The sequence below is a fragment of the Salvelinus alpinus genome, chromosome 27, assembly GCF_045679555.1.
Source record: "Salvelinus alpinus chromosome 27, SLU_Salpinus.1, whole genome shotgun sequence".
NCBI classification, from domain to species: Eukaryota; Metazoa; Chordata; class Actinopteri; order Salmoniformes; family Salmonidae; genus Salvelinus; species Salvelinus alpinus.
In genome coordinates this window covers 35,018,603-35,041,687 of record NC_092112.1, presented here as the reverse complement: position 1 = coordinate 35,041,687, position 23,085 = coordinate 35,018,603, and the positions used below count along the sequence as shown (strand labels likewise).

Below are 23,085 nucleotides of genomic sequence, written 5' to 3'. Positions count from 1 at the left end.
TTTTTCATCTTCATCTGTATTTACTCTTAGTTACGGTTGCAGTAGCTTGCTAGCTTGTTGTGGCTAACGTTAGCTATTAGCTGTGTAAAAGGCCAGGACTGTTTGAAAGAGTAACTCACATATACTAGAATGAGAGACAGTACTCCCTTATTTCTGCTTATCATCACCTGTTATAAAATGACAACAATACCTTGCTAACTGACTTTCTTTTCCACTGTCGAAGCACTGTTTCCTTTAGCATTCTGCCCTGTTCTGAAATAACTCCCTGGGTTTACCGTCATGCTGTGGATGTTTGGACAGGACGTGTCGTCTTATTTGTTTGTTGTTTTTTAGAGACTAATTACCAGTGGCGATTTTAGCATGTAAATCTTGATGGGGCAAAAATAAAAAATTAAGTTTGATCCATGCCAGCAAAGACACTACACAACACTAAACAATACATTAATTGCACTATAACTGCGAAAAGCGGTGCCCACAAACTGTTAGGGCCTACATAAAGTTGTACCAACAGCAGAGCTTTCCAGCACAATGGAGTGAATCCTTACCACCGCTAATCCTGGCTATCAGTGGAGCCTTGTCTGGCAGGGAAACAATTAATTCAGCCTTGTTTAGTGTCTTTTTAAAAACCATAGCTGATATGGCTGACTTGCTTAACTAAGCACTTCCCCCACAAAACAAATTGTGAGTGCTCCTCGTTATTTCTCAAAGTGTGTATGAAACCAAGAGAGAGAAACTCATTGCTGTATTTGCGTTTCATGACGATTGCGCTCAGTCAGAATTTGTGGCTGTCTTGAGTCCATTTGATGACAGTGGCGAGTGGGATTGATAAATCAGTGGCTGACAGCGCATCATCTGCTGCCGAACTGCAGCGTGTGGGTCGCGGAGGGATCTTCAAGAAAACTGCAACAAAAAAAGATCTGGTAAACCGCGAAGCACACGGGCATCTCCCACTTGCGTAGCTGCCAAATTTAGCAGAGACCGCTGCTAAACATAGAGCGCACTGAACAGTGAGTGCAGTTTCACTTGACCAAATCAATTCCAGTAATCAATAAAATAATTATACATTTACTCTGACACGTTGCGACCCACCATTAACAGGTATGCGACCCATTTTGGATCGTGACCCATTACTTTAAGAAAGGCTGATCTAGACCCAAAACGTAAAAGCAGGTAACTGCATTTTCACATTGACGTATAGATGACGCTAAAGGCCGACCAGAGGCTTTGCTGAAATTGCATTATATCAGGGGGGTTTCAGCGCGAAAAAGTATATACATGTGGCCATTTTCACGCTTCTATACCAAATCGAACTATTTTCAATCTTATCTAGCTAGTACTGGACTAGAATTTGATGAGAGGTGCATTACGTTCTTTCAGCCAGGCACTGTAGCATGTCGTCGCCATGGAAACCTCTTTAGTCGCTGCAGTGCGTTTCCGTGGTGTAAACAGTATGTGCGTGTGCGTGGATTATGTTGAAAATTACAGGGCCGAGAGAGATATTTTCAAGGTGTCTGGAAAATGAACACGTAAACTATAACATTGTTTTTTTGTTTGCTTGGAGTAGAGATATATTTTTCTGTTGTTGATAGTAATGTTTTTAGCACAGCAAAAAGGGCATAATCTGCTACTCACTTCACTTCAGTTAAACTCCAACCTGGCTAGCTAGCTACAGTATTAACGTTTTAGCTAGCTAACGTTACGTTTGTAGGCTAATTTGAATCTTGATAGGTAGCAACTGTGGGTAGATGGATTTCAAAGCTTAGTTTTGGTAGTTATGTTGTTGTAAGATAGCTAGCTAACGTTAGCTATTTTGGCAAACTATTTTTCGGTTTACATGTAGAGTTTTGCTTTGGCTAAGTCTGTCTCAGCTGTTTATTAGTCAGCAGCAATGAATCACTTTCATCCATCGAAAAGGACTTCATCATTCTGTCACTTGGAACAGGTCGAAACTACTCTAATATAGGAAGTGAACTTGGAAACATTACTTCTGCTATGAAGTACTGTAGCTAGCTAGTTATTTCAAGATAATAAACAACGTCTCTAAGTGCACCAGGGAACGTTAGCAAGCTCGTAGGTCGTGTTATTCTAAAAAACTAGCTAGGTAGCCAAACCAAACCAGTTGACGATGAGAGCTTGTCGTGGGAATTGAGTGCATCACTGTTTGCGATAGTAGGTGACAAGGTGGGATATTAGGTGACATCTCACCTTGTGAGATTTAAGCATAACTACAGCATTTTTTCATTATTTATACATAGATAGAAAGCTGTCAAATCAGAGAGGGAGATGATCATGCTTTTCGGATGTGCTTGGAACTAACGTTACTCAGCATCATCATCTATCACCACTGCTACCCATCAAGTTCCAAGGCAGTAACGTTAGCTAACATCAAATAAGCTTTCTCGTGGGTGGATCAGCTTTCCCCAAATCAAAGAATTCATCTTACACATTCACAGTTTGGAGCCATGACCATGACAAGGCTTTAACACTTGCGACAGCTGTTCCAAAAAGGAGACTAAAAACACAGATGTTCGTCAGCAAAATGACTTTGAACCAGTCCAGCCTGTTTGGTCAGGTAGACGATCTGCAAGACTTAACATTCATCGAAAGACCTATACGCAGGAGTCTAAAGGTATTTGACAAGAAAGTGCATAGCTAACGTTATGTTTGAAATATTGATCTTCTGCTATTTGTTTACTATATTCCGCGTGATGTTTTGTATGCCTTTTTCTCAGAAAATTGTCTTTGTAGAAATGTAATTGAAATAATTTCATACATCACTAAAAACAGGGTTATAGGCTATGATTAGATATTCTGATATCAAAGCCTAGGTTTGTTAATGTTACGAAGAGCCTATATGAAAATGTATATGTAGCTATGCTGACAATGCTTATTGTCACCTTCATCTGCCATTTGTATTTTCCTTTTCTTTTCAGTTATGGTTCTGCTTTATTACAGCAAAACATAGGCACCTGCCTACACTTAGCCATTGTCATGACTTAGCCTATATCATAACTTTTAGTTCCTCGCACAAATAGTCAATGGAACATGCTATCGCACTGTAGCCTGGCGACACGGCAGCGACAGTTATCATTTCAGCATCAGTGTAGGCTACCCCTGTGAAATCGCTACTTGCACGAACCAAAGCCGCGTTCAAAACAACTGGGAACTGGGAAATCGCCGACTTCCGACGTCAATGCGTTCAAGACAATTGGGCACTCGTGGGAAAAAAAATCTCCGACTGCGAAAATCGGTTTGAACGGTCATCCGACTTGGAATTTCAAGTCAGGAACACTTTATGATTTGACCTAGTTTTTTCACAAGGTTCCAGTTGTCTTGAATGGTGCTTTCCGAATTCCCAGTTGCTTTGAATGCAGCATAAATCACTACAAGAACCGACTATGTAATGGGGTTGCCCACACGTTTGCTTTCTCCTGTGACGCAGCTTCTGTCAGCTGTTTGCATCACTGGCTCTCTTTCTCCCCCTCACTTGCCCGCTCCTCCACTGCGGACAGTATCTGCAGAACAGTCAAGGATTTCCTCTCCATCAAAAATAGTCACCCTCCTCTATGCTGTAGTTCAGGGGTTAGCAAGAGGCAGCCCACAAGCGTTTTTTTTATTCTCCCTGCTGTAGTTTATGGATCCTCTTGGTGCAAATGTGATATTAAAACATGGACAACCTTAGGGAATGCATAAAGGGTTAGAGTCTCATCTTTCTCCTCGTCCTTTCTTTAAATACTTGTTAGGCTGACAGTGGGGTAGTGAGGAAAGGGTTAGGCTACTTTAACTATCTTATTCTGTATGCATGGCTGCTCCTTCCGAGGTGGGCGTGTGTTTTCTGTGCTCCGCTTTCTTTTTTTCTGTGTCGAGGAGGATCCAGAGTGAGGCGGCTCAGATAATGAGAGAAGCTTCAACGTAAGAGACTACGCACACACACACCCACACTCCCCCTGGTCCCCCACGCACACTCTCCCACACAAGCAAACAGGGACAGAGAGAAATAACTGCAGTCAGTCTGTCGTGCCTCACTGCAACCCCCTTACTTATGACTCGCTGAGTCAATTTAGAACCGTACTCAGAATCCTGTCCAGCCCTCACCACATCAACCCAGAATTTGCCCCCCTCCTCCCCCACTCAAGTCTGGGTAAACAGGTCATTACTAGTGCAATAGGATGCCCAGTCACAGTGGTAGAGCCAGTGAAGCGACAGACGGGGCCAGAATGTAGTTAACCTTCCCTCCCTCCCACACACACACACATTCACATAATGGAGTCCCTTTGCACACAATGGTTGAATCAACATTGTTTCCACGTCATTTCAATTAAATGACATTGAACCAATGTGGAATAAAGGTTGAATAGACGTTCGTGCCTAGTGGGTGAGCATCCTCATAAGTTACTTAGTTATCGATTTGATCAGCATTACAGTGGTTTTGTAGATGGCGATGTGTCCTTTATAAAGTTGTCCAATGTCTGTTTTTATTAGGCTTGAACTGATTAATCTCTCATTATCTTCTGTCTACTGTTCTACTTTCAGACTGCTGAAGAGATAGAGAAGCTGACTGTGGACGAGGATTTGAATGACATTGAGCGGGCGGTCTACCTCCTCAGGTAAAGGGGAATGGAGGGCTATTGTAAGAGACCACAGTCATTTTTAATCACAAACAGTCTCTAGACCCTTATGAAAACTTTTGAAATGATTGAATAGGTGTAGCCTAAGTAATGCGGTCAGAGGGCAAGGTGGAGCTATTATCTGATGTCTGCAATAAACATTAGCTCAGGGGTTTCGTTCAATTTAGCTTCCGACTAACCGACCCTCATTAACCGGTCAACAAACGGTTAAATGTTTTTCATTGAGATTCATCAAAACAAGCAACTATAGCAAGACTATTACCTTAGTCAAAAGGCTATAGCCTATAATTGAACATGCAACTGCTGTAATGAAGCAGCTAATAAAAAGTCATTTTCAAACATTTGCCAAAATGCAATTTGCGTGAAATCACAGTTGTAAACAGTAGGGTTGGGGATTTTCATATCGTCATACAGTCCTTGTCTCATCCCAGGATTTACAGTATTACTGGCTTAGTACACAAGGGGGAGCCCATTGGATGTCTATTACCAGAATGCTAACAAAATTAGCACAAGTAATAGTGAATTTCCATGGACAGGGCAAGAACAGATGATTAAAAAAATGCAAGGAAATCAAAAGATAGCTGTGGCAGCTGTACAGATAACTCATCCAAAGGGCTTTGACTTTTCAAACGCGGCAGAAAGCTAACACATTTGTATGGCCCTTCACTTTATTAATTCAGCCACTTACTTAGATAACTAGCAAGTTTAAATTAGAGGTCGTGTTAACGCAGAATTTTTTGTTTTTGACGCAGGTAAAAAATATAAAACGCCTAAGAATTATCTTGCTGCTTTTTGTTAACGCAGATCTAAAATGCTTCTTATTGTAATTTCTGCTCAGCATCAGAGAAATGTTGTGCTTCAGTTGCACTTATCCACTCAGATGAGAATTTACAAATGGGCATTCTATCAACACCACTCTGACTTTTCTCCTGTACTTTTCTCGGTGTAGCCAGTCTACTTTTCTCCGGTAAAATGCAAAATTAACTTCAAGTGAAACATTAGGAAATGTAGCTGGCTACATTCTTTCTATGATAAATATTAGAAATATGATAGCCATGCATCGTCTTTGCATAAAATACCTTGCTTTTTCATTGTAAGATCATTTTCTTGTGTGGTTGCCAGCCAAATAGCGTTGCACTTCTGTTTGTCATCTGATGAAAATTAAGCTATTTTTTTCAGAATATGTTGCATTAATGTATAGTTGCATGTCCCTGGTCACTCTATTCAAGCAAAAAAACACTGTTCACTTTCAATATAAAATGCGACCCCTGTCAATACACAGCTGGACTCACCTTCTCCCACTTTCTCCCGTTGTGCTATTTACAAACAAACACTTGACTGGCTCAACTGTTCTGGGGAACTATGGTAAGCTTCATAATGTAAAATAATGTGACAGGTGAAATGAAGAACACAATCAGCTTTATCTCCTAACGTATTGCACAAGTTGACTGCAGGTATTTACTGTAAAAGTAGCGACAAATATGAACATTTATTGAAGAAATTCAAATAAATAGTTTCAATGTTATTGAAATACGATCCCGTGGCTATTTCCAAATACCACAGTATACAGTATATAGGGTACACCGCCCAAGCCTACTAAACAGCACACCTTAAGCATGCATTTCCATAAGTGACAGAGACTCTTAAAAGAGGGGGATTCTAAAAGCAACAACTATGATGGGTTGCTAATATGACTAGGATTGTGCCTTTGACTTCTGGACAATGAAAGAAAGTTAATATGAAAACCAATAGAACAGGAGAGAAATGCTGGTTAATAGCAAGAGGAAGTCTCTGTAAAAGAATTGCCTCCACGTTTCTATGGTTGGATTTTGGCTAGGCTACTTTGAAGCAAGGTAAGACATTCATCATTATTTGAAGTAAAGTAAAACGTTCAGGTTTCAAACAATTATACTGCCTCAAGCTCACATTGCGAAGTGGTGGGTGACTCGCTGATAGCATGCCTACCGTTGACTATATAGCCTATGCACTCAAATGGCGAATGGGAGTAGCACTTTAATTACGAGTTGAGATTGAGAAATACAAATACTAGCTCTTTTTAATCGTGGCCATCAAAACAGTTTTAAACACGCGATTACATTTGGAATTGTTCTTTTTTGCTCAATGACTGGGCTTATAAAAGCACGTTTCACTCTAGTACTAGCTTTTCGAGGAGCTGCTCTCACGCTGTCTGACAAGTGATGGGCCATTCCACTCCTTAAACTAGGCTCTGTATGTTGTGCATATGTGATAAGATACATGACGACGAACAAAAATACACACATGCCAATTTACTTCCTCTAAATTATGCTAATTATTCTATAGACCGATAACAGGAGCGGTCAATGTATTTTCGGCAACTAACCAATTAATGGTTAACTGTTAACATTCCTACCATGACCCCATTTTTATATAATTTTTCAGAGTTTCTCTCGCGACCCCATTTTCTAATCAGGTCTCAACACCTACAGTTAAGGTCAGAAGTTTACATACACCTTAGCCAAATACATTTAAACAAAATTTTTCACAATTCCTGACATTTAATCCAAGTAAAATTCCCTGTCTTAGGTCAGTTAGGATCACCACTTTATTTTAAGAATGTGAAATGTCAGAATAATAGTAGAGAGAATTATTTATTTCAGATTTATTTCTTTCATCACATTCCCAGTGGGTCAGAAGTTTACATACACTCAATTAGTATTTGGTAGCATTGCCTTTATATTGTTTAACTTGGGTGAAACTTTCGGGTAGCCTTCCACAAGCTTCCCACAATAAGTTGGGTGAATTTTGGCCCATTCCTCCTGACAGAGCTGGTGTAACTGGGTCAGGGTTGTAAGGCCTCCTTGCTCGCACACGCTTTTTCAGTTCTGCCCACAAATTTTCTATAGGATTGAGGTCAGGGCTTTGTGATGGCCTCTCTAATACCTTGACTTTGTTGTCCTTAAGCCATTTTGCCACAACTTTGGAAGTATGCTTGAGGTCATTGTCCATTTGGAAGACCCATTTGCGACCAAGCTTTAACTTCCTGACTGATGTCTTGAGATGTTGCTTCAATATATCCACATAATTGTCCATCCTCATGATGCCATCTATTTTGTGAAGTGCACCAGTCCCTCCTGCAGCAAGCACCCCCACAACACAATGTTGCCACCCCCGTGCTTCACGGATGGGATGGTGTTCTTCGGCTTGCAAGCCTCCCCCTTTTTCCTCCAAACATAACGATGGTCATTATGGCCAAACAGTTCTATTTTTTGCTTCATCAGACCAGAGGACATTTCTCCAACAAGTACGATCTTTGTCCCCATGTACAGTTGCAAACCGTAGTCTGTCTTTTTTATGGCGGTTTTGGAGCAGTGGCTTCTTCCTTGCTGACCGGCCTTTCAGGTTATCTTTATATAGGACTCGCTTTACTGTGGATATAGATACTTTTGTACCTGTTTCCTCCAGCATCTTCACAAGGTCCTTTGCTGTTGTTCTGGGATTGCACTTTAAGCACCAAAGTACGTTCATCTCTAGGAGAGAGAACGCGTCTCCTTCCTGAGCGGTATGACGGCTGCGTGGTCCCATGGTGTTTATACTTGCGTACTATTGTTTGTACAGATGAACGTGGTACCTTCAGGCGTTTGGAAATTGCTCCCAAAGATGATGGGGAGGTCTCCACATTTTTTCCTGAGGTCTTGGCTGATTTATTTTAATTTTCCCATGATGTCAAGCAAAGAGGCACTGAGTTTGAAGGTAGGCCTTGAAATACATCCACAGGTACACCTCCAATTGACTCAAATGATGTCAATTAGCCTATCAGAAGCTTCTATAGCCATGATATAATTTTGGGAATTTTCCAAGCTGTTTAAAGGCACAGTCAATTTAGTGTATGTAAACTTCTGACCCACTGGAATTGTGACACAGTGAATTATAAGTGAAATAATCTGTCTGTAAAAAATTGTTGGAAAAATTACTTGTGTCGTGCCCAAAGTAGATGTCCTAAACGACTTGCCAAAACTATAGTTTGTTAACAAGAAATTTGTGGAGTGGTTGAAAAACAAGTTTTAATGACTCCAACCTAAGTGTATGTACATTTCTGACTTCAACTGTAATTTGGAAAATGCTGCTGTAGCTAATGAACATAGGAAAATCCCTGTCTGGACCTCTAGGCTTCAAGTTGCCAAATGAAAATACCTGACTGGACATCTTGGCTACAACTTAGTAGCCAAATGAGTCACATGGAGAAGTCTGGCTTTGTTTGGAAAATGTGGGAGTTTACAAACCATTGAACATTGACTGTTATTACATATTGATTGTGTGTCGAGGGGTCCATCTCTGCCACTGCAGACCCAACATTCGAATCTGCATTCTCCTAACATAACACACTTGAGTCAACCGTGGAACGTTCTGGAGCAAGAAGCTAGCTTGTCGCTTCTTGAGTTCTCAAGGAATGTGTGGAGATCACTGTGCGATGCTAACTTAACCGTCTGCTAGGCCTGCATGTGTCCCCTTCTAATGACCTTGATTTATTTGGAGTTCTGAGTAAGACATTGGATTTATAGGGGATCAAGCAGCAAAGCTGCGAGAAATCCTATTGTATTTGTTGGCGTTGGTTATTATTATTGTTCTTCCGTAAGGCGAAATTCAATGGTAAGGTCAATCTGAGCATGAAAAAACTAAATAGCTAATTTCCTAATTACACTACTTTCATATTTAATTGAATGTGTGTATTTTGAAGTACAGACTATAGTTGGCCTTTATATTTTCGAAATGTTGTGTTATTGTTAATACAAGGTAGGATATAATGTCTCAAAATAAGGCTTTTCAGTCAACCAGATTTCATAGCTTTTGGCAATGGCTCACAGAACTTGTTTTGGTACTCACATCTGTCCTCCTGTGTTTCTGACAAAGTCAGAAGGTTAATGAAACAATATCAAACACATTTTAGTCCATTGAGTGCTAGTATAGAATTTTACAATCTAGTAAAGATAGAACGCTGATTTGGACAGGCGGTGTCACATCCGTTACATTTTTGAAAAAGTTATTGTAGATGCATTTCGAGTATGAATGTATTCAAATTTTCTATGCAAAGCTAACTTTCATCAAGGGCTGAGGGGATGTGTAATTGGTTGCCTTTCTATCTTTGTCAGTACTCATTCTAAGCGTAACGGATGTGACTGTTACATACACTTCATAAAATGATTATGGACTCACTAGTCAGCATCACTGCATAACGCGATCATAATAAAATGTTCATTCACTTCGTACTGCTTCCGAAGTGTGTTTATGTTAGATTAAGATAGCCAGCTAGCTTACTATCTGTGTGAGTGATCCGTTACGGGTCTACGCACGTTCTCTTATGAACTGCAATGATGCGTTGTTCTGCTAACCGGAGCATTGCATGTGATCATAAAGGTCTTAAAAACTTTCACCGGTCATGCTGAGTTTGTTTACTTCCTGAGTAAGCACGGGTACCCCCCAGTGACAATATTTTTCAGTGTCTTTGTGGTACTTGAGAACTGCAGCTGTCAAGCCTGAGCCTGAGCCTTTAATCACTAAACACCCTCATCAAAGGTGGCCAGCTAAAGGGTGATCAAGCCTTAGCTTGTGTCCCATGCCCAATTAAGATTTCCCACGGGACTATGCAAGGCAGGGGTGTCCTCTTCCCTGAGCCAGCCCTACAGCTGACCGCATACCTCATATGCCCTCCTCAAGTTGGAGGGATCTGAATTGGGTTCTCAGGTGGGGGTGGGGGGTCATGAAGTTATAGCCCAGCAAGGGTCCTTCCGTTTGATCCAGATCCACTGGCTGCCTCTTTCAGCTGCTTGAGAAACTGCTCTGACGGTCTGCCGCAGAGCCTGTCCATAGATTCCAAGTTCTTTCAGCAACCTGATGGTGGAAGAAGCCACGAGTCCTCTGCATCCCACTTCAACTGGCCAGACTTTTGCATTCCAGCCACGCTGAGTTGCGTCTGCTGCCAACTCTGTGTAACGCAGTTTCTTACGCTCGTAGGCCTCTTCAACAGAGTTTTCCCACGGGACTGTGAGCTCTATGATGTACACAGCCTTTCGTGAAGGGGACCAGAGTACCATGCCTGGCCTAAGGTTGGTAGAAGCAATCTCAGGTGGAAAAATGAGTTGCTGGCCAATATTGACAAGCATCTTCCAGTCCCGGGCCATGGCTAGGTGTCCAGTTTCTGGCTTCGTAGGAGGATGCTTGGGCCTTTTCTGTCCCTCCCGGATGAATGTTGTTGTTTTGACGCGATTGCTTGTTTTTGGAGGTAATGAATTGGTTGCACTCCTCTTGGTCTCAAGTGCTGCAGCCAGGCTCTTGAGGACCTGATTGTGCCTCCAGGTGTAGCGGCCTTGTAAGAGGCGGGTCCTGCAACCTGTCATTATATGTCTGAGAGTCGCTGGAGCTGGGCAGAGGGGGCAGGTCGGGTCCTCGCCATACCATTGATGTAGGTTTTTTGGTAACGGAAGCACATCATAAACAGCTCTTATGATGAAGCTGATGTTGCTTGCCTCCATTTGCCAAAGCTCACTCCAGTTGATCTTTCTCCTCTCCAGGCCTTCCCACCGCGTCCATTGCCCTTGTTTAGCAAGAGAGACAGCCTTTGCACTTCTTGCAGTCTCCTCCTGTCTGCGCAGGAGGAGACTGGCAGTAGGGAGCTTCCCAGGCAGTAGGGTCTTGTTGATGTTCTCAAGACCGTCGGCGATGTCCTGCCTTACTTGCTGCACTTGATCTTTATCCCGGAGGCTTTCGTTGTACCATCTACCCAGGCTCTTGACAGGTTGCTCAGACACCGTTGGTATCGGGTCATCACCAATGCAGAACCTCACATCTTTAAGCTGTCCCTTGACTATGGAGATGCTTCGAGATTTGCTTGGCTTGATTTTCATCCGGGCCCACTTGATGTTATCCTGGAGTTTTGCAAGTAGCCGCCTGGTGCATGCTGCAGTGGTGGTCAGTGTAGTCATGTCATCCATGTATGCTCGGATAGGTGGGAGACGGAGCCCTTCCTTAGTTCTCTCACCGCCGACCACCCATCTCGATGCCCTGATGATGACTTCCATGGACATAGTGAAGGCCAGAGGTGAAATTGTACAGCCTGCCATTATGCCTACTTCCAAGCGCTGCCATGTTGTTATGAAGTCAGGTGTTGTGAAACACAATTGCAGGTCTTGGAAATAGGCCTTTACCAGTGTAGTGATGGGTTCTGGTATGTGAAAAATGTTAAAGGATTCCCAGAGGAGTTCATGGGGAACTGAGCCAAAGGCATTGGCCAGGTCGAGGAAGATGACATAGAGGTCTCTCTTGTCCTTCTTAGCTGTTTGGATCTGGTGCCAAATCATACTAGTATGTTCCAGGCAACCAGAGAAACCAGGAATGCCTGCTTTCTGTACAGATGTATCAATGTACTTGTTCCTTTCCAGGTAAGTGGACAGCCTCTGTGCTATTATACTGAAAAAGATCTTCCCTTCGACGTTGAGAAGGGAGATTGGTCGGAATTGACTGATGTCTGTCGCATGCTTCTCTTTCAGGATTAGCACACCACCAGCCCTTCGCCATGCCTTTGGTATTATTTCCTTCTGCCACACTATCCTCATGAGCCTCCAACGAAAGCGTAGAACATCTGGGGCATTCTTGTAGAGCTTGTATGGTATTCCATTAGTCCCAGGAGCCGAGGCCGCTCTTGCTCGTCGGACAACGTTCTCTACTTCCTTCCATTTTGGAGGGTCAGTGTCCAGATTGAATTCTGGTGGTTGAATAGGTGGGATGATGATCTGCTCATGCCTTTTCGTGTCCTGGTGGACCTTTCCCAGATGTTCTTCCAGTTCTGGCTTTGGAGTTTTTAGGATTCCACACTTTTCCTTTGCGAAGAGGTCTTTGACAAACTTAAAGTTTTTTTTATAGAACCGTGTTCTTGAGTGTTCCTTCTTCCTATGAAGTTTCCTTACGTTTTCCGCTCTTCGCAAGGTTGCCAGCCGACATTTGATGTCTGCTTGGAGTAGCATGAGACCTTCTCTCTCTGCATCAGAGGCCTTCTTCCACTGATTTCTCAGCTGCCTTCTCTCTCTGACAATATCTCGATCTCTTGCTGCCTCCTAGATTTGGCTGGCGCGGGTGGTGTCTTGCCACTTCTCCTTTCGTTTACTCCAAAGCAGACTTCTCCGTAGTGGTAGATAATGTCTCCCATTCTTTCAAGCTTTTTCTCTGCTGTTCCTAACTGTTGTTCAAAGATTTGTCAGGTCGTTGTTGATTGTTTCCCACTCTCTCTTTTCAACAGCTTTGGGCCACTTCACACTCGGTCTGTGCCCTTTGATCTTTTCCTCTTTTAGAGGTCTCTGTGGTTGGGTGAGTTCATCTACCGGCATTTCTGTGCTTGTTATCCTCCTCCGTTACAGGGGTGCTGATGCTCTGCGAACTTTGGTTTGCGTCCCGTCGCTGTGCTTCATTCGACTGATTTGACTGGCTGCTTCGTAAGAAGTACTGGTCAATGCGAGGTCCCTGTCTCTGCTCTCCCAAGCACCTTTTCCTCCCTTGATGGATCCTTAACCCCCTTGCCGATGTTACTCTCTCCCAACCACAGCTGCACACCTGAAGTGTGTGTCCTGCTGCTGTTATGGTTGTTTCATGTGCTGTTTTCCTACTCGTAGTCGTTTCCGTTCCTGGGTCCGTAGCCGTGTGATCAGTCGTTGAGCCATCTTGCGCCCCAGCTCTCGCAGGCTCTAGGGGTATGTTCCTTTGTTGACTTTCAGTAGCACTTAGCGGGTGTCTCCAACATACTGAAGCAGCGTCGGAGACTGCCAACATGGGTAGCTATGAATGAGGAATAAGTGCAGCTAGCTCAAATAAATATGGAAATTAAAGTATCAATCGCAGATTCTAGGGTTAGGCGTATATCACAGAAACATGTGTTTGATGTATTTAATACCATTCCACTTATTCCGCTCCTGTGGAGTATATACTGTACAGTGCATTCGTTAACTATTCAGACCCCATCCCTTTTTCCACATTTTGTTACGTTACAACCTTATTCTAAAATAGATTAAAACAAGAATACATCCTCATCAATCTACACACAATACTCCATAATGACAAAGCAAAAACTGGTTTTTAGAAATGTTTGCAAATGTATAAATTTTTTAAAAACAGATTACTTACTTATTTACATAAGTTTTCAAAACCTTTTGTTATGAGACTCGATATTGAGCTCAGGTGCATCCTGTTTCTATTGATCATCCTTGACATGTTGATTGGAGTCCACCAGTGGTAAATTCAATTGATTGGACATGATTTGGAAAGGCACAAGCTTGTATATATTTGTGACTCGTTTCAGGAAACTAGGTGTATGTCGCATGTTTTTTGGCAGAAATGCCTTCTGGAACATTCCACTAACGGTCCCTAAACGTAGCTGCTGCTCATTCCGTCTGCTCAAAAATTATTAAAAGTAAGGCCCGCATAGAGACACATAACAGCTTTACTGGTAGTACTGCTACTACCAGAAATACTACACCTGCACCTGTCGATGACACAGGTTGTTCTGCTTCCACGAGCACATCCACTGCTAGCATCAGTAATTCTACATTTGTTGTTATCCTAGCCTACATGGACACTGACAGTTGTGAATCTGATGCAGCCGAAGAGCTACTGGCCCTTTACCCGGGAAAGCACCGAACAACAGACAGGGATGTTGGACCATCGAAGAGGCGCAAATATGATGAGAACTACATTGATTTGGGGTGCACTTATATTGGGAGTAGTGCCTTTCCTCAGCCACAGTGTGTTATATGTGCAAAAGTACTATCTCACAACTCAATGAAACCTTCACTCTTGTGCAGACATTTAAAAACAAAACATGACATTTTAGAAAAATAAGCCACAAGTTTTTTGAGTGAGAATAAAGACAACTTTCGAAGTAGTAAGACATGTATAAAAGCAACAGATAACATTAATGAGAAGGGGCTAGAAGCGTCTTATATGGTGAGCTACCGAGTGGCGAGGACAGGCAAGCCCCATACTATTGTGGAGGACTTAATTCTTCCTGCTGTCGCGGATATGGCTGGGACAATGCTGGGGGAAAACAAAGAAAAAAAACTATACAGACAATGCCTTCATCAAACAACACGTTTCACGACTCATCAGTGACATGGCAGGAGATGTTTTGAAGCAATTACTGCTTTGCATACAAGCCAGTGAATTATATGCGTTACAGCTGGATGAGTCAACAGACGTGGCGGGCCTGGCACAGCTCCTGGTATATGTCCGTTATGTTTATGGGGGGGGGTCAGTTAAGGAAGACATCCTCTTCTGCAAAACACTGGAAACCAGGACAACATGAGAGGATATTTGTAAAGTACTGGACAGCTTGTGACATCAAATGGAATTTGGTGGTCAAGATGTGTTGGTATCTGTACTGATGGCGCAAAGTGGAGTGGTAACGTGCGTGCAAGCAGTTGCTCCCGATGGCACTTGGGTACACTGCAGCATCCACTGAGAGGCTCTTGCTGCCAAGGGAATGCCTGACAGCTTGAAAGATGTTTTGGACACAACAGTGAAAATGGTTAACTTTGTTTAAGCAAGGCCCATGAACTCTTGTGTATTTTCATCTAATGATATGGGCAGCGACCATGTAACGCTTTTATAACATACAGAAGTGAGTTGTTTATCAAGGGGGAAAGTATTGACATGTTTTTTTGAATTGAGAGACAAGCTTAGTTTTCTTTACTGACCATAATTTTCACTTGTCTGACCGCTTGCATGATGACGAGTTTCTCACACGACTGGCCTATCTGGGTGATGTTTTTTCTCGCCTGAATGATCTGAATCTAGGATTACAGGGACTCTCCGCAACTATATTCAATGTGCGGGACAAAATTGAGGCTATGATTAAGAAGTTGGAGCTATTGTCTGCCTGCATTAACAACACACAGGTCTTTCCATCATTATATGATTTTTTTGTGTGCAAATGAACTCAAGCTTACGGACAATGTCAAATGTGATATAGCGAAGCACCTGAGTGAGCTGGGTGCACAATTACTCAGGTACTTTCCCGAAACGGACGACACAAACAACTGGATTCGTGATCCCTTTCATGCCCTGCCTCCAGTCCACTTATCGATATCTGAACAAGAGAGCCTCATCGAAATTGCAACAAGCGGTTCTTTGAAAATTGAATTTAATCAGATTTCTGGATAGGGCTGCTCTGAGTTTCTTGCCTTGGCAAATCGTGCTGTTAAGACATGGATGCCCTTTGCAAACACGTACACTACTGTTCAAAAGTTTGGGGTCACTTAGAAATTTCCTTGTTTTTTTTGTCCATATTTTATCCATAACATCAAATTGATGAGAAATACAGTGTAGACATTGTTAATGTTGTAAATGACTATTGTAGCTGGAAACGGCAGAATTTTTATGGAATATCTACATAGGCCCATTATCAGCAACAATCGCTCCTGTGTTCCAATGGCACGTTGTGTTAGCTAATCCAAGTTTAGCATTTAAAAGGCTAATTGATCATTAGGAAACCCTTTTGCAATTATGTTAGCACAGCTGAAAACATTTGTTCTGATTAAAGAAGCAATTAAACTGGCCTTTAGACTAGTTGAGTATCTGGAGCATCAGCATTTGTGGGGTAGTTTACAGGCTCAAAATGGTCAGAAACAAAGACCTTTCTTCTGAAACTCGTCAGTCTATTCTTGTTCTGAGAAATGAAGGCTATTCCATGCGAGAAATTGCCAAGAAACTGAAGATCTCCTACAACGCTGTGTACTACTCCCTTCACAGAACAGCGCAAACTGGCTCTAACCAGAACAGAAAGAGGAGTGGGAGGCCCCGGTGCACAACTGAGCAAGAGGACAACTGAGCAAGAGGACGAGTGTCTAGTTTGAGAAACAGATGCCTCACAAGTCCTCAACTGGCAGCTTCATTGAATAGTACCCGCAAAACACCAGTCTCAACGTCAACAGTGAAGAGGCGACTCCAGGATGCTGGCCTTCTAGGCAGCTGTAAATGTCTACATTTTCAGGTGTTACAGTTTTCAAATTTTGTCAAAGACGTTATCATTTCAAGTTAAAGCGTACTGTTAGCTAGCTAGCAGATTGAATTTCCAAACACACCCGTAGTATAAACCAGCCTTTAGTCTTGAAATCTTTGGTTGTTTAGTACATGGCCTCACATGTAACTCCTTAAAGAGATGGGTGGGGCTAAGGCTTAAGAGGGTGTGAACCATGCTAAATGGGTGTAAACAAAGAAGAGGTGTTCCAAAACATTCAAGGGCCATTTTCTCAAAAGTGCAGTTAAAGTTGATCAACTTTCAAAGCAGATTTACTTTCCATTGTTCCTAAACTGTAGTGTATGATATACAATTTTCTTTACTTTAGTCTTTACTTTAATCCAATGTAAAAAACACTTTCAAATTTTGCTGCATAAGACCGAATTGAGCCGGTCGGTCACATTTGTGCAGTTTTGGTTGGTTAACACGGGACCCATGAGTGCACTTTGATAGCCGTTGCAATAACTTTTTAATATAATGGTCACATCCATAACTGAGAATGTCTCATCCACAACGGTCAATTTTCCTCTCTAAAGTATATATTACATTTTTTATATTTTCATCATTGTTGTTTTTGTGTGTAGCCAAGCCTTCCGTTCAAAGTGTCTGTTAATATTTTACCTAAAGACTTTGAGATTCACAGACTTTTGCCGATGTGTCTGTTCTCCAAAAAATGCCTGTCCATTTCCGTTTTGGCGCCCTGCACTTTCACTGGCTTTTGTCATATCATCCCGTTAACGGGATTGCAGCCATAAGAAGTTAAACCTTTCTAATTAGGAAACTCTTTGGGTATATTGTGGTGGACTGTCATTACAATTGCTTCACGGGAACCTGGAAAAATTATTTTTATTGTAACTAATCACTGAATGACTCTGAATTCATATGCAGTCAAAGCTATAACCACTAACCAGCTGAGCTAGCAAACAATGTAACAAAAGTATAATTTCAGTTTAGAAAAAAATACTCTATCAATACGCTCTGCATTTCAGGAATCACATTAGTACTCCTGGTTCACTGTTAAATTATTTAGCTCTCATGCTAGAAATGGTTGGAGATCCCTGTATTAGTGCCTCTAGGACAATTCAGACTGCTGATTCGATACCTTTTTATGAAATAAGTGTTTTTTTCTTCATTGTTAACGAGAGCCTGGGTCATATTGGAAAAGTAAGTATGAGTGGAGTGCTGATTGCCAGCAGCTGCTGGCTGATTGGCTGTGAGTAGACATAGATTTTTTTTAAACAACCACCCTTCCTCTTCAGAAGCACAAAATATCCAAAGTAAGCTAATTTACAGTGCTAGCATTGCTAGTATAATATATACAGTGCATTCGTAAAGTATTCAGACCCCTTCCCTTTTTCCACATTTTGTTACTTTACAGCCTCATTCTAAAATAGATTAAATAAATGTTTTTCCTCGTCAATCTACACACAATACCCCACAAAGCGAAAAGCGAAAAACAAAACAGAAATTACTTATTTACGCAAGTATTCAGACCTTTTGCTATGAGACTCTAAATTTAACTCAGGTGCATCCTGTTTCCATTGATCATCCTTGAGATGTTTCTACAACTTGATTGGAGTCCACCTGGGGTAAATTCAATTGATTGTACATGATTTGGAATGGCACACCCCTGTCTTTATAAGGCCCCAAAGTTGACAGTGCGTGTCAGAGCAAAAAACCATCCATCATTCTTAAATGGAAGAAGTTTGGAACCTTCAAGACTTTTCCGAGAGCTGGCTGCCCGGCCAAACTGAGCAATCGGGGGAGAAGGGCCTTGGTCAGGGAGGTGACCAAGAACGCGATGGTCACTCTGACAGAGCTCTAGAGTTCCTCTGTGGAGATGGTTGTCCTTCTAGAAGGTTCTCCCATCTCAGCAGTACTCCACCAATCAGGCCTTTATGGTAGAGTAAAAGCCACATGACAGCCTGCTTGAAGTTTGCCAAAAGGCACCTAACAGGGACTGTCAGACCATAAGAAACAATATTCTCTGGTCTGATGAAACCAAGATTGAACTCTTTGTCCTGAATGCCAAGCGTCACATCTGGAGGAAACCTGGCACCATCCCTACGGTGAAGCATGGTGGTGACAGCATCATGCTGTGTGGGGATGTTTTTCAGAGGCAGCGACTGGGAGACTAGTCAGGATCGAGGTAAAGATGAATGGAGCAAAGTACAGAGAGCTCCTTGATGAAAACCTGCTCCAGAGCGCTTAGGACCTCCGACTGGGGCAAAGGTTCACCTTCCAACAGGACAATGACCCTAAGCACACAGCCAAGACAACGCAGGAGTGGCTTCGGGACAAGTCTCTGAATGTCCTTAAGTGGCCTAGTCAGAGCCCGGACTTGAACCCGATCAAACATCTCTGGAGAGACCTGAAAATAGCTGTGCAGCAACGCTTCCCATCCAACCTGTCAGAGTCTGAGAGTATCTGCAGAGAAGAATGGGAGAAACTCCCCAAATACAGGTGTGCCAAGCTTGTAGCGTCATATCCAAGAAGATTCCAGGCTTGCAATCGCAGCCAAAGGTGCCTCAACAAAGTACTGAGTAAAAGTTCTGAATACTTATTTAAATGTGATATTTCAGTGTTTTATTTTGAATACATTTGCATGTTATGGGGCATTAAAAAAAAAATTTAATCAATTTTAGAATAAGGCTGTAACATAACAAAATGTGGAAAAAGTCAAGGGTTCTAAATACATTCTGAATGCACTGTATCAGCGCCAGATGCAGGTACGTTATAACTGGCCCTGTATCAAGAACTCATACTGACCCATCCTTAACTTCTCCATCTTTATCTGCTGATAAGATCGTTAATCTCAGCGTATCACCGTCTCTTTCCATCTTCTCTTCACCACCCATGTCCATTCATATGCTCGGAGTGATGGCGTTTGATTGAACCCATATGTCCCCGACAGAGTCAGCCGGCCGTGTCCCGCTTTGGGGACGTCAGAGTGTGAGGAGTCACCTGTTCCTCACCTTGACTTGTCTTCTTCCTGTCTAGACCCATCACTCAAAAGAACAAGATCCTGGTCAAGCTGTGGCCACACTGTTGCTAGTATGTAATGGGATGTTTTTAGGTCCATCAAAGTTTTATGGGCTGGGCTCTAATTACAGGAGCGATAGAGTTAAGGTTTGATCATATTCCCCAACGAGTCATCCCAACATCCTATCATCCAGTCCATTTGTCTAACAATTAACTCCCCATACCATTCACAGTTAAAGGGAGGGAGATACTGTGCTTACTTTCATCAGTTCTGTGAGCAGGGTAATTAAAGGCTATTAGGTGGCTAGTTTACTGTACATATAAGCAAAGGAGCAAAGTCCCTGTCCCCAAACCCACGTGCTGCCCCTAGCTCCTAGGCACAAGTGTAGATCTGAAAGGATTGAATGAGTATAATCAATATGGGGAAAATTCGACCTAGTCTAAGTTGCAGCTACAACCAAAATGTTTATACTTGTCCAGTTCTTTCAGATATCCATGAAGTGCTAGGTGTTAGGTGTGGTTTCTGGAGCCTGCATTGGACATTTATTAATAATTTAGTTGATATTTCCTGTTCAAGAGAGATTAGATGCGGTGAGAAAGAAACAGATTGTGTTGTATCTCTCATCTATGTTTCATGAGGACAAGAGTGGGTTGACATGTTAACTATGAGTTATGAAACTGGAAGCCTGACCTTAAGCTTACTACGGTATTTATGAGTGTCTATTGACTCTACCCGGATTGGACATTGTCTAAACAAAGTTAAACTGTGGCTAGAGAGCACCTAGGGTAAGTATTTCATCTTGTTTTTATACCCTATGAAAATGATGTGTCAATTTTACTTCCATAGTCCCAGTTTTGTTTGCTAAGAATGGGCTTCAAATTTGCATCGTCAAATTCATTAAAACGCAGTCATTTTAAGATATACTGTGCCTTCAAAAAGTATTCACACCTCTTGACTTTTTCCACATGATGTTGTGTTACAAAGTGAGAATAAAATGGATTTAATTGTCATTTCTTGTCAACGATCTTCACAAAATACTCTACTTTCAAAGTGGAAGTAATATTCTAACAGTTGTAAAAAATATTATATGCGGAAAAAACCACCAATATCTTATTTGATAAGTATTCAACCCCCTGAGTCAATACATGTTAGAATCAATCACATTTGGCAGCAATTACAGATGTGAGTCTTTCTGGGTAAGTCTCTTAAGAGCTTTCCACACCTGGATTGTTTCAACATTTGCCCATTATTCTTAAAAAAAAATATTCATTGGTAGGTCTTGCCATAGATTTTTCAAGCAGAAAGGCCCCAAACTGCTAGTAAAGACTCGGTGCACTACATTTGTGAAAATATCTAAACTAAATGTATTTGAGAGTTTACCAGCATTTGTAACTTGAGTCTGATAATGTTCTGTACAAACAGTTCATCTAATAATATTTGCGGAATATAAAAATACTTGCATGATATGTTTTATTTATTTGCACCAAAGAAAACAACTGATAGACAACAATACAGATAAAATTATATAAAAACGTTGTGCAGGTGTGGTTGGAAGCCCAAGGGCTCATATGAAATGTGGCACCGTCATAGGATGCCAGCTTTCCAACAAGTCAGTTCGTCAAGTTTCTGTCCTGCTAGAAATGCCACTGTCAACTGTAGGTGCTGTTATTGTGAAGTGGAAACCATTTGTAACACTCACTACCGGGTTCCATACGGCCTCTGAAAGCACGTCAGCACAAACAAACTGTTCGTCAGGAGCTTCATGACATGGGTTTCCATGGCCGAGCAGCCACACACAAGCCTAAGATCACCATGCACAATGCCAAGCGTTGGCTGAAGTGGTGTAAAGCTCACCTTACCGCCAGTGGACTCTGGAGCAGTGGAAACGCGTTCTCTGGAGTGATGAATCACGCTTCACCATCTGGCAGTCCGACGGACAAATCTGGGTTTGACGGATGCCAGGAGAATGCAACCTGCCTGAATGCATAGTGCCAACTGTAAAGTTTGGTGGAGGAGGAATAATGGTCTGGGTCTGTTTTTCATGGTTCGGGCCCCTTGGTTCCAGCGAAGGGAAATCTTAATGCTACAGCATACAATGACATCCTTGACGATTCCGTGCTTCGAACTTTGTGGCAACAGTTTGGGGAAGTTCCTTTTCTAGATGGCCAGCCTATGTACCATACAGTAATGCACAGGATGGTAAATGAAAAGTGTTTGTTTTCCATGTTATTTGATCAAGAAAAACATTTGATGTAGATGTTTTGTGTCTTTGCCCATAACTTTGCACCTTTTGATATAAACGTTTGAGGACAGGATTTAGTTTTTTTTCTGGATTCCATTAGAATGACAATCGCAGAGAAAGGGAAAGGTCAACATCTCTTACAATTCCAACCATTGAATCCTGTAAGATACTGTTCTTAATTTTCAACTACCTTTTTTGCCAAAGCGGAGATGCAGAATTTTTTTTAATTTAAATGTGTCGTTTTTTTTTGCTTGTGCTACAGATGTCTATATCGGTCCGATATTAATTTTGGCATTCATGGGTAAGATGTCTATTTCACAGGTGGTCAGGGCTCCACAGTGCAAGCATTTCACTCGCATTTGCAAATACAAATAAAAGTCAAGTATGAGTGCATTTATCGCAAAATAAAATGTGCAGTAGCTGTTTTCAAAGTGTTTGTCATTCTGTTTCATAACTGGTGGCTAACCACACAAAGAACTACGAATCCAATAATACCCGACCTTGCGCAGAACAACACTGTCTGGTTGGGGAGCTGTGAGCACTGTGATTGAAGTAAGATACATTTTTAGAAGCTCTGCGCACAGGCATAAAAGTTGGTCTAATTTACTTAAGTCTACTAAAGTGATACTTTGTTCTTCTGTTTCTTGTCAATTTATATACATTGTTTTGTTCACTACTAGGTTATTTTTCAATGTTTGATTTTGCTTCAACTATTAGCGAAGACACAGTTTACTAGTCAGATTATCTATCTCACAGGGACACTGAAAAATACAAAATATTGCTGCTGCTTACTATTGTCATGTCTTTTTGAATTATAGCCGAATGTCAAAACACAGGTTTTAAAATGTCCAAATTCAGAGTCAATATGTTGAAATAAGTCATGATATGTTGAAGACCAAGACATAAAAACTACTCTCCACACACACACACACACGTCACACACACACACACACACACACACACACACACACACACACACACACACACACACACACACACACACACACACACACACACACACACACACACACACACACACGTGTCACACTTGTGTTCAGATTACTTGTATTTTGCTAAATTAGTACCTTAACTGCTCATGCAACAAAATTTACCGAGCAGTCAACTCCAGACTGTAATCAATAGACGGTGCAAATTAACTTCACTAACCTCACTAACATCGATATAGTATTGAAAT

General features: G+C 41.8%; 1 protein-coding gene across 2 annotated transcripts in view; it reads left to right on the top strand.

Annotated features, from left to right (window-relative positions):
- Positions 1 to 1,309: 1,309 nt before the first annotated feature.
- The window catches only part of ppp4r4 (protein phosphatase 4, regulatory subunit 4), a 120,184-nt gene continuing 98,408 nt past the window's right edge, over positions 1,310 to 23,085 (top strand). The window contains exons 1-3 of one of the 2 annotated variants that reach the window (XM_071370429.1): positions 1,310 to 1,507; positions 2,454 to 2,629; positions 4,534 to 4,607. In XM_071370429.1, coding sequence (XP_071226530.1) covers positions 2,525 to 2,629; positions 4,534 to 4,607 — 179 coding nt within the window. In that variant the 5' untranslated portion in view covers positions 1,310 to 1,507; positions 2,454 to 2,524. Of the gene's footprint in view, positions 1,527 to 2,453; positions 2,630 to 4,533; positions 4,608 to 23,085 lie in introns of both variants that reach the window. The other variant, XM_071370428.1, reaches the window with a different exon arrangement.